This window comes from Pantherophis guttatus, chromosome 3 (assembly GCF_059756535.1).
Source record: "Pantherophis guttatus breed Tessera chromosome 3, ASM5975653v1, whole genome shotgun sequence".
NCBI lineage: Eukaryota > Metazoa > Chordata > Lepidosauria > Squamata > Colubridae > Pantherophis > Pantherophis guttatus.
The window spans coordinates 179,711,926-179,724,540 of record NC_142065.1 but is presented as its reverse complement, the minus strand read 5'-3'; the positions used below and the strand labels follow the sequence as shown (position 1 = coordinate 179,724,540).

Genomic DNA, 12,615 nt, shown 5'->3' with positions numbered 1-12,615 from the left:
CCAAAAGTTGAAAACAAGCTCCAGCACCCAAGGCTTTACAAATGATTAAAATCTGCATTTAAAGACCCCATGAAGCTCAAGAGGATCAGAACACAAGAGCATGCTCAGTATATCTTCTTCTTTACCTTTATTTGATTTGTATACTGCCCTACTCCCGAAGGACTCAGGGCGGTGAACAGCCAAACAGTAAAATACATAAATACAAAATTTAAAAAACAGGATAAAATTGAATTAAACAATTTGGCCCAGACAAATTAAAACACCCCAATCATTTAAAAAACAGATTAAAATCTGCATATTAAAAAGAAAAGAGGGAAAAGATTAGGCCAGGCCCGCCTGGTGGAATAAAAAGGTCTTCAAAGCGCGGTGGAAGGTGCACAGATCCGGGATCCTCCGTACCTCTGGGGGGAGCTCATTCCAGATAGTAGGTGCCCCCACAGAGAAGGCTCTCCCCCTAGGGGCTGCCAGTCGACATTGTTTGGCTGACGGCACCCGGAGAAGCCCCTCTCTATGAGAGCGTACCGGTCGGTGGGAGGCTATTGGTGGTTGTAGGCGGTCCCGTAGGTAACCAGGTCCTAAACCATGGAGCGCTCTAAAGGTGGTAACCAAAACCTTGAAGCGCACCCGGAAGACCACCGGGACCCAGTGCAGCTCGCACAGGAGAGGTGTTACATGGGAACGCATGTCGCTCCCATTACCACCCGCACGGCCGCACTCCGCACCCGCACAGTTGGAGCCTCCGGGTGCTCCTCAAGGGGAGCCCCATGTAGAGAGCGTTACAATAATCCAGACGGGAAGTGACGAGGGCATGAGTGACCATGCGTAAGGAGTCCCGATCCAGAAAGGGACGCAACTGGCGAATCAGGCGAAACTGATGAAAAATCCTTCCGGTCACGGCCGTCAAATGCTCTTTTAAAGACAGCCGTGAATCCAGGAGGACGCCGAAGTTGCGAGCCCTCTCCGTGGGGGCCAATGATTCGCCCCCAATAGTCAGTGATGGCGCCAACTGACTATATCGGGATGTCAGAAACCACAGCCACAGCCACAGCCAGTATATATATATACCAAAGCTCAACAAATCAGTTTAAATCAATTAAATTTTAAATCATCCTTAAATTCAACTACATTAGGGCATAATATCATTCAAAAAATAGAGACATGTACCAAAGCAATCATTAATAGTATTAGATGTTCTGTTTACATTTATAACACGCAACCTGTATTCTTGTAATCTCTGCCTTCACGCATCAACTTTAATTTCTCCATAACAGATTTTTGAAATTGCATAACATATTTTTGAAATCAAGGTGCAAGCAGTGTTTTTGTCTTTGCCCAGAAGAAGAAACAGACGCTGTACCATCAATATGCTGATACCTAATTATACCTTGGGTTGGCTAAGTGAAGAAACTAAAAACTTGTCCCAGTGCTTGGGGGTTGAATAGGCCTGAATGTGGGGACACATTGGTTTTAACTCAATCCTACCAACATTGATATTGGGCTATAGATATTAGGGCCTCTGGATCTGAAGATTTTCCATTCATATCCTTGATGGAGGTCCAGTTGGGATCACAACTTCTGCTTAAAAAGCAAGTGGCAACTGTACCCAGGCAGCCTTTACTGAGCAACCTCTATGCACCAACTGTGCTTTTCCTGTCTGAATGATGGTCTGAAGGTGGTTCTTCAGACAATCATTCATGTCCTAGTCAGACTCAACTACAGCAAAATGCTGCCCTGGAAAACTACTTGGAAGCTTCAGCTAGTCTAGAACATGTAGAAATGGATGCTTCTATTTTCCAAACTGCAATGTTTGCTGGTTTGCTTCCAGATGCAATTCCAAGTGCTGATTATTACTATAGCTATAAACCCTTGCAGTTATATTAGTGGCCAAAATTGTGGAAACCTTTTGGGAAAAGTGTATTTTTGAGGTTTGATGGCTAATAACACCAGGGTTTGGGGTTTTTTGTTTTTTTGTTTTTTGTTTTTTGATTTTCAAGATAATCATATTCCACTGCTGGAATGGCCTGGGAATAGCCCAGACCTTAACCCAATTGAAAATCTATGGAGCCAACTAAAGAAACTTGTTAATCAGAAGGGACCCAGCAATAAAACCTAGTTAATAGAAGCAATCATTCAATCTTGGTTTCACATTATAACAGCTGCAGAACTAAAAGACTTGGTTCACTCCATGGGAAGACATTGTAAGGCCATAATTCATGCTAAAGGTTACCCAACTAAGTATTAACTGACATGGTGATAATTTTTGTCTATATCATTTTTTCCATGGTGATAATTTTTATATATCTCATTTTTTCTACGTGTTTCACTTTTCTTCATATACTGTAACTGCTATTCTAATAGCAAATAGCTAATTCTACTTTATTGTAATGCTACAGTGACAGAATCTTGCAAGTCTGAAAGTACATTCCCCCTGTCTATCTTCTTTAACACCTGAGAAACTGGGAGGGTCTCTTCTGAACCTCTTGCTTTACCCACTATCCGTCTGTAGCAGTGGTGAAATCTAAAATTTCTTATTACCAGTTCTGTAGGCGTGGCTTGGTGGGGGGGGTGTAATGTGACTGGGTGGGTGTGGCCAATTTTTTTTTTTACTTTTAAAACCATTTTTTCTACAACCTCTTTGGCGAAGAGGTTGTAAAAAAAATGCTTTCAAAAGGCTCTGACGATCCCAGCTGAGTTGCCTGATCAGCAGAGGTTTTTTAAAAAGCCTCTGCCAATCAGGCAACTCAGCTTGGATCGTCAGAGGCATTTAAAAGAAAAAAAGGTTTTTTTCTTTTAAAAGCCTTTGATGATCCCAGCTGAGCAGCGCGATCATCAGAGGCTTTCGTTTTTACTTTTAAAAGCATTTTTTGGCCGAAGAGGTTGTAGAAAAAATGCTTTTAAAAGTAAAAAAAAAGCCTCTGATGATTGTGCGGCTCAGCTGGGCATGGGGGGGGCAGGGATTTTTGCTACTGGTTCTCCGAACCACCCGCCTCTATCGCTACTGGATCGGGTGATCCGGTCCGAACCGGGAGCATTTCAGCCCTGGTCAGCAGGCTATGCTGTCTCTTATCTGACCATTTTCTTGCCAGTGTCTCTTTGTCCGATCCATTGCAAATATTTATCTTGCAATCTATTTCTATATTTAATCTAAATAGTATTTCTTTTGTATTGTGATAATTGAAAAGTATACTGTGCTTGGTAAAAGAATTATGCACTTAAATTTGTGCTAACATTTAATATGCAGTTTTTAAAATGTAAAATACAACGTACAGTGCAATCCTGATCTTGTTTTCTCATAAATTTGGTGAGGCTTTATCTCATATAATTGGATGTAGAATTGTAAGCTAAGAAAGCTACTATGCTTGTGCAATAAATAAATGGATATCAACCATCCTCAGGAGGCATTACTTTCATGTGTTCTTTGTTGCCGGAAGGAATTTCCAGCCTAGGACACAAGGCAGCAGCCACATTTTCTCCTGGCAAAACAACAGTTGAATTAAATGGGATTATACCAACAATGAATTTGGTAACCATATGTATTCATGCCTAAGAAAAACATCCTCCTGAGTCTGTGACCATTCAGATTCTTACCTCACCTCAAAAACACTACTTTTCAAGCTGTCTGTGACTATATTTATATGCCTTCAACGTAAAGGTCTCAATTGTGGTTTTTCCTAAAGCCAGAATAATGAAGGAAACCCTGTGGATCTCTTGTGCCAATGCTGCCAGCAGGGAGATTTTCGTCCCATTCAGCCTGATCTTTTGGGGAAGGAACAAACTGTGCTGGCTCTTTGCCCATCATAGCAAATGCACCTTCTCTATTCTTTTGGCCTAAGCGTGGATGAAATTGCAGGAAGATGTGAGCTGGAGCCAGGGCAGAACTCTTTATAACACATGTACAGCACACGGGTGGTGTTATATAACCAAAGAATTGCAAATGTTCCTTCCGTTGCTGTATGAATAGTCAGAACACAAACTAAAATAAAATGATTTAAGTTAGGTACTCTTACATACCACGCAAACTAATTTTATTCAGTCCCAGTTGCTATTTGTCTCAAGTGGTCAAGTCAGAGTTCCACCCTGCCTACCAGCTGACAGTCAAAAAAACAAGCTGCTATCTTGCCAGCTGCTCTTCAACTGGATGTGTCTAGTCATCTCTGCTGCCAATAAACTAATTCAAGTATGCTGTTAAAATATTATGGCTTAGAGCCTAGAATATTCTGTATTGGAGAATAGATGAATGGTATTCAGAACAGTATTGTATGCAAGGCTGATATATGGCAGTTGGATAATTAAAATATTTGTCCATGTAATAATAATTGAGAAAAATTATCTGGACTAATTCACAGGATAACTGATCCAGATAAGAATGATGATGTATGAACTTTCTCTCTCTCTCTCTCTCTCTCTCTCTCTCTCTCTCTCTCTCTCTCTCTCTCTCTCTCTCCATATATATATATATATATATATATATATGACATGTTTACCATACTAGAAAATATCTCCATCTGAATATTACCAATATTTATCATAATGCTTAGTTATTTACCTAGCCTTTCCCAAATTGTCACATTTTTCATTCATGAAAATAAAGGGTTGGGGTTTTTTTCAGTTCGAGCTTGTAGTATGTAAGATCAGTATGTTACTGATACTGGAGGTGTGAGGTGCTATAGAAAATCAGGCAAGAACTATTAACTAAACAAAGGGGGTTAAAACCCTTTTAATGTCCTAGAAACAAGATAATATTTAGAAGCAATTTAACAAGTTCTGCTTTGATTTGCTGGAGATGAGGAGGAATGACACCTGCAAGATTCCATTATTGTAGCTAATGTCTGATCTTCCAATAGAGTTCATTTACTGGCCTGGTCTAGCCTAATGGGGCTGATGGGAATGATGAAGAGTTATTTTACATTAATTCCTAATTTTCCTTTCAAATTAATTGCTGTAGCTAAAAATGTAGTAATCTTAATAATATTAAAATATGTATTGATACTTATAAGTCTGTCCAAGCTTAGCCCGTGTTGTGATGTTTGTTATTTTAAACAATTTTCTTGCTGATACCATATAAAGGAAAATATCAAAAAACAGTTCCTTGAACAAAATCTGTAATAAAAAAAAGTATAAGAACTTGTTGAGAATATATCTGTACGGTCATTGACAGTATTCACATTATTTACAAATACGTTTACATTATATATTCATACTTTCTTGTATATTGAATTTTCTTCTTGGAAGGTCAGCATTATCAGTCTTATGAAGCAATAGGAAAGTTAAACAATTATATTATAGGATTTTTACTTAGACTACTTATTTGTCAACAAGAAGGCTGAAAGAAAATGTTTGGTAATGAACATTAATCATCACACCAAATATGTGATCAAATTAATCATTTTAGACTGTTTCTCTTTATTTTGTTTCTGTCTCCCCTAACCCTATCAAACTGGCCTACTTGACTATTGTGAAAAAGAGTTTCCAAACCGCTTCTCAAATTAAACTATTGACATACAGGTTGATGGGGATTTTAAAAGAAATTAATAGTTCAGATAAAGAAACAGAAAACTGAATATTAGGGATTTTATGGGATTTTATGAATCCTTTGCTAGGATTCCGAGGGCTGCACATGGATTTCCAAATGAAGAATAGAGGTTATTTGTCCTGTCTTATTTGAACCTTTTGCCATTTTATGGTTGGTCATGATGGTTATGGAAACTTCTGGAGTGGTATTTAAATGGAGTGTAAAGTGTTGTGGCTTAAAAGGACATTTGACAATCCTTCAGGTACACACTGTAAATAGCAACACTTAGTAATTTATTCTTTGGATTCCAAGTATGAATATTATTTTGCTGTTTTATACATTGGTACAAATGACAAGAATTAGCGCATTGTTGACAATTAAGAATTGTTGACATACTATATTATCTTTATGATGCTTCACTTAAGAAGCTCTTTGTATATCCCAAACCTAAATTGGTTCAACATTTTTTTAATCAAAGCACTTTGTTTTATTTTGAGATTGGTATGTTCTGAAACATAAGAAATATGCTGGGCCTGACTTAGAGTCACTTGGCAAAAGAATCTCAGAATATTCGGCCTGAATTTGAATACATAATGAAGTACATATCAATTGTCTCAAAGGTGTTTTTTTTCAAAAGGCAATTGGACTTTCTTATTTTTCCTTGAAGATGTTTTGCTTTTTATCTAAGAAGCTTCTTCAGTTCTGACTGAGAATCCCCATAGATACATAGCAAATTATTATTCTAGTATGACTTTGCATTAGTGGGGTAGTTCATTGTATTTCACATTTCAGAGTAAATACATAATCATTATTTTTTCAAAAGTTATTAGGTTAGAGAATAAAATTATGGCTTTAGGCATTACAGCTTCTGGGTATTGGCCATTGGGGCACCTGACTCCAGCATCCAGAATTCTTAATGGAAAGCATTATCCTGAATAGAATCCATTTCGAGGTATATTTGTAATAATACTTGCAAAAAAACTAAAATAGACAGGCCTTTAACACAATAGGTTTATTTAACATACTTGCTTTCAGTGTGGTCTGCCTTTATACCAGGGGTGAAATCCAACAGGTTCTGACAGGTTCTGGAGAATCAGTAGTGGAAATTTTGAGCAGTTCAGAGAACCGGTAGCGGAAATTTTGAGTAGTTCGGAGAACCGGCAAATACCATCTCTGGCTAGCCCCAGAGTGGGGAGAGAATGGGGATTTTGCAGTACCCTTCCCCTGCCACACCCACCAAGCCACACCACGCCCACCAAGCCACGCCCACAGAACCAGTAATAAAAAAAATTGGATTTCACCACTGCTTTATATGTTTTTCTTTGCTTACATTTAAGTATGAATTTTTTATGGGGTTGATAAATTTTGACAGTGTTTTTGCATTCTTGTTGACTTGGTTTGCAATATGGAATAGCTAAATACTACTGTGTTAATAAGTAGTAACATGTAACGTTGTCTCCCTATAATGTGTTTATATTGCTCACAGCATGCCATGCCATTCTGGAGGATCTCAAGTCACTCTGACCTTATGGCGCTTCATCATGCATTGGAACTGGAGTACTTATAGTAGCACTTTGTAACTTCGGAACCTCCCTCACATCCGTGGACGGTGTTCCCGAGTCTTGTTTCAGCACTGGCCTACAGAATTTTGTGATTTCATCATGTTGATGTGCAGCTGCAGATGGTCTTAACCCTTGCCCTTTCAATAAATGGAGGAGCACATCTTTGTCTTCAGAAACAGCTGTTCATTCTAGTACTGTGAATCCAATGAGAACAAGCCATGAGGAGAATGTTTTAGCAATGTCTTCTTACCACATTCACAACATTTAAACAATGTTCATACCTGTGAAGAGACTGGGAAGTGCTTTGTGATTTCTAGAATCTCCAGTGTGGTAGGAACACATCTTAAATACAGCAAACCTGATTGCACAACTAAGACTGAACTTTTAAAAAAATGGACACATTTTTAAAGGTTTACTTTTTTTTCTTGCTTTTTTCTTCAGATCCAGGGTACTCTGTAAATCTTTACTTATTTATGAACAGATTCTGTTTTGACATCATTTAAATGTGGATATGTACAATATGTGGGAAGGCTATAACTCGTCATTGCCTTCTGCTCACAAAAAGATTTTGGTTTTAGCACATTGCAAAGTAGAAGTATTTCTAATTTAAGCAAATAAGTACATCACTGAGACAATCGTGTACAGGAAGAATGTTTTTGTGTAAATTTCTAATGGACAATGTTTTACATATTGTTTAGGCAAATATTATTGAATAGTAGTAATGGATTTTTGGTGAAGAATGAGGCAGTATGTGCACAAACTATTGTGCTGTGCCTTATAAAAGAATTGTGTATAATGTGTAAATTGAAATTTTTAAGATTAGTTTGTCAAGACCAAAACCATGGTTGTCAAGTGTCAATGAGGAATTACTTTTTATTCATTCTTTTAGGCTTTTTTCTTTGCAAATTTATTATATCACAATATCAACTCCCTAGTTTTATCTTGCCTATAATAGGCTATCCTGTCATTTATACTTTGTACTTGAATGTATAAGTTCAAGTGTAAAATATACTTCATTCAAATCAGATGAGAAAAAATTGCATGGTTAAATTGTCACTTTTCTTTTAAACTGCATATGTAGGCCTGATTTGGCATTGTTTATGTGTACTTTGCCAAGAAAAGTAGCAGTTTACACATGAACATGTATTCCTAACTGATATGAAGCACATGTATTAGTACTGCTTGCAAACTGAGCACAGTGTTCTGTTTCTTTATTTAACTGGTTTGAATCATAAACTGAACAGCTCCTGTCCGTGGAAGGATGTTGATACAATAGAAGAATCTTCTTAATGGGTAAAATCAATTTTATTGATTATTTGTCCCCCAGGAATTCCCAGAAATACGTTGCAAAGAAATGGGATATGTTCCAGAACAGGATTTTAGGAGAAAGGAGATAGTGACAAAAATTGCCTTTCCCTACTTCTATTTTTACTTTCAGCAGCAATATTACTGGAATTCTGCCAATGAAAAAATATTTGCATTCAAGTCATTGTCTTCTCATGCAAATATTGAATGTGGAATCTATTCTTTTTGTCAGAAATATAGAGAACTTTTTAAAAAGATAACCTTGTGTAATGTATCATGATTTAATAAAATAAAAAAATATGTTTTTGCACTCAAAACCTAAATATGAGATGTACCACCCTATCTTAAAATAAAACAGGGAATGCTTTGGGGGATTCAGTCAATGCTGACTATGAAAATTAATCTTGCTCTTTTAAAAATAACCAATTTGTTGCAAAAAAAAATTACATACTTTAACAACCATATTCTATATGTCTTGCCAGTACCAAATTCAGTGAGCTTAATTCAAAAGTAAGCATGTCAATGATTGCAGTCTAAATCTCATAAACACCTGCTATGGAAAAGGCCAGGCACAGTGGGAGTTAAGATTTTTAATATGGGTAATTCAGAAACACAAATCCCAAATCTTTTCTAACGCTACATGAGTGCAAATTATGCAGTTATGAGTGCACCCTAACCACATGGTGTTTACTTAAAATAAGAAGCTATAACATAGATTGGAAAAATGGCAATGCATATTTCTTTAAGCATTAAAATGCATAAAACCTGCAAACATTTTGAAATGATTTTATTTGTAAACCCACAGTTTGAAATGAAATTAAAAATGGCAAATGTCTGGTAGATCCTTAATTTTGACCGTTTCACACTAACAATCAGATTTTTGTATTGGTCCGTTGCTGGCAATGGGCACAGTAAAATTGTTATTGCCAATTTTGTTTTTATTGTTTGTAGTTGTTTAATTAATTATACCCTTTCTTACTAACCTGCAACAATCCTGACAGTTTTATTTTGAGCTGACTTATATACTGTAAACCAGTGTGGCTTTCTTGGTCAGAGTTAATAACAAATGCATCTTGTAGCTTCTTCAAAAAATATTTCCTACTATATTATACCAACACCGGTGTGTTTTTTAATCAGGCTTAAATCATATTTAATCAGGATTCTTAACTATTAATAAAAGGGAAGGAGAAATTGGCACAGGTTGAGAAAATATATGTAATATCCTCTGAGCATCCATGTTTATAACCATGGCTAAACAAAGCCCTTATTACACCAAAACCTGCCTGAATCTATGCATGAGTATAAATTCTTGGCCTAAGTTTTAATACTGGGCACAGCTGGCTTATCTAGAAATACATATTTTACTTATATTTTACCACTTTCTTGATTTTTATTTTTGTGGAATAAACCAGCTTTTAAGCCAGCTAGTAGCAAAAGTAGCTATTAGGCAATATGTGTATGTGATTCAGCCAAGATCCAACCTGAACTTGTAATTTGATTTAAAAATTCAGTTCACATTCATAACCTGTAGGTTTAGCTGAATAAATCCAAATAGGCACCTGTGTGAAAGTTTGATGATTCCCCCTCAATTTGAATCAAAGTTTCACACAGCCTTATTGGGGCAACTCCTCTTTTTGTGGGGGATGCATATTGCTGCTGAAGTTTACGTTATTTTGTGGCTTATTTCAAACTGTTTGATTGTAAATGTAGCCTTTCATCTTCAGTAACTTGATTTACCAAAAACAAGCCAATGCTAGGGACTACTTAAAGTCTGTGGTTAAGCAGACATGTAAGTCTTTTAATTGCGAAGCTGGTTTTTGTTTTAGGCAAAATAAGCTTTTTTCCTGCCACCGCTCCCTTTTTTGGGGGAAGGGGGTTAGTCTGTATGCTGACTAAAAGTATGTCTGGCCCTTGTTGTACGAACAGTGTGTTGTGTCAACCATTATGTACAGAAACTTTCCTCCATTCACTTTGCGTTTAAATTAATAAAATTGATTTGTGACATATAGCCATTTTGAATGTATTTGAATTGTCCCATCCCGTAACATATAATTTATTTATTTATTTATTTATTTATTGGTTCGATTTATATGCCGCCCTTCTCCGGAGTCTCAGGGCGGCTTACAATGCATTAAGCCTTCATTCTTTTGTATATATCTGCTTAGTAGGGCTTTCGGCCAGCCCTAAGCGGTGTTCTTTTTTTATATACAAAGTCAGCTTATTGCCCCCACAATCCGGGTCCTCATTTTACCTACCTCGGAAGGATGGAAGGCTGAGTCAAGCTTGAGCCTGGTGAGATTTGAACTCGCCGTAATTGCAGGCAGCTGGCAGCTAAGTGCTACTTAACAGCACTTTAGTCCACTGCACCACCAAGGCTCCTTAGACATCTCCTTTTCAGAAATCTAATAGCATATTATATGGGTTTCTTGGTAGAAAATTCTATGGTAGAAGGTTACATGTTGCTATGATGTATCAAGCCTCATCCAAAGAACTCAAGTGCAGAAGTGAAGGCAATAGAAACAGCTCACTAAATAGATCTCCATAGATTCAAAGTATTTTTGAGCGTTTTGCTAGGCTGGGATTAAATTTCAACAGTGCTTTGGAATATATGGGAATATACCACCTTTATGAGGGTCCTGGGTGTTCTCTGAGCTTGATTGTTTTCTTGCAGATATTTTATCACCCTAACTAGGTAGTATCATCAGTGCACGTTTCAACCCTGAGCTACAAATATTCTCCTTTATTGATAGCACCTGTCTGCAACTCTTTTTTGTATCCCTTTTGGGATTGGTTTGATGTGTTTTAGTTTGTCTTTGTAGTTTGCTCTTCTGGTCTCTTGTATTCATTTTTTTATGAGGGGGGCTTTTGTAAGCTGCCAAAGAGTCATACAGGAGTTAGGCTGCCCATTTAAATAAATATACTCCTTAAAAGTAGGAAACATCTGTTACTATGAATACATGGCAGCCTTTTGCAGCCGTCAAATCTAAACCATTGCATAGGTTTACTATTTAGGATTTTTTTTTTAAACAATCAGGTGATATAATCACCTATATTCATTTTGGTTTAAATTTGTAAACTATCTTCAAAGATATGTCCCCATTGCATAATATAATAGTTTAGTTATAAGATTGCATGATGAACATCTAGTCACAGGTGAAGCTTTTACAGAGGAACACAATCCCATTAAAAAAACCCAAAGATGATGTTTTCATTGGTAACCCTGGCCTGTAAAGCATTGAGGAATCCAGAAGAATTAGTGCTATCAGAATCCCATTGTCTGTTTCCCAGTTTAATATTTGTCTACTAGAAATTCACAAACCTACATTGTTTAATAAATGATACATCTTTTAAAAATTTTGACATTATTTTGCAGTGCACATCCATTTTATCTATTTACTATTTGAAAACTAAAAACTCAACCTTCACCTTAATATTGAAATGAAATGCATAATAACTTTTAAATATATATTTTCCACTAAAAATTCACTCTTCCATTTACAATTGCACGTGTTCAAACATTTATCCTGCACTACAAAATGTATGGTCAAAACCAATGAGCTTTTAGAGGAAAGGAATGTCATGATGATGATCCAAATTAGATATAAAGAATATAAACATTTTACTATTATTTATGTTTCTAGAGGGGGGAATACTTTATATTAATGTATACAAATATATATATTTTTGTGAATGACACTTGGGCTTGTATGCAAATACGTTGTGGTTAAAAGATCTGCATAAGGATATATTTTAATCTATATTTCTTGAGAGAAGATTACATTAGATTGAGTCTAGTCTGAGTCCAGATCAGATGTATTAAAATTAATATGACTATCTTACTGATTTCAATTGGTATGTATAAACCTTATCATTGACCATCACCTTGTAATGGTGAAGGGGGCTTGCAACAATATGAGCTATACCTTTGGAAGTATATGAATGGTAATTTATGGCATGGAGGTAATATATAAATTATTACCTAATAGCTACCACTATTAGAAAATAAAATAGCAACTTATTCCACTATTCTACTATGAAAGCAAAATGAACATTCGTAATCAAGAAAATGTCAATATGATACTGTAGGATGAGCCTCAGATTGAAGATATCCCAAAAGCTACTGAGAAAGAACGGAAAGTAAGTGTAAGTACATATTTGTATATCCAGTACAGATATGCCCAGAACTAAAATAAAAGTTTGATGCTGCAGGATATGAATACAATCCATACACAAAAT

General features: G+C 36.4%; 1 protein-coding gene across 15 annotated transcripts in view; it reads left to right on the top strand.

Annotated features, from left to right (window-relative positions):
* The window catches only part of EYA1 (EYA transcriptional coactivator and phosphatase 1), an 81,380-nt gene extending 70,993 nt beyond the window's left edge, over positions 1-10,387 (top strand). For all 15 annotated transcript variants that reach the window (XM_087890676.1, XM_087890674.1, XM_034429958.3 and 12 more), the window contains one exon: positions 6,999-10,387. In XM_087890676.1, coding sequence (XP_087746802.1) covers positions 6,999-7,079 — 81 coding nt within the window. In that variant the 3' untranslated portion in view covers positions 7,080-10,387. The remainder of the gene's footprint in view (positions 1-6,998) is intronic.
* The last annotated feature ends 2,228 nt before the right edge of the window (positions 10,388-12,615 follow it).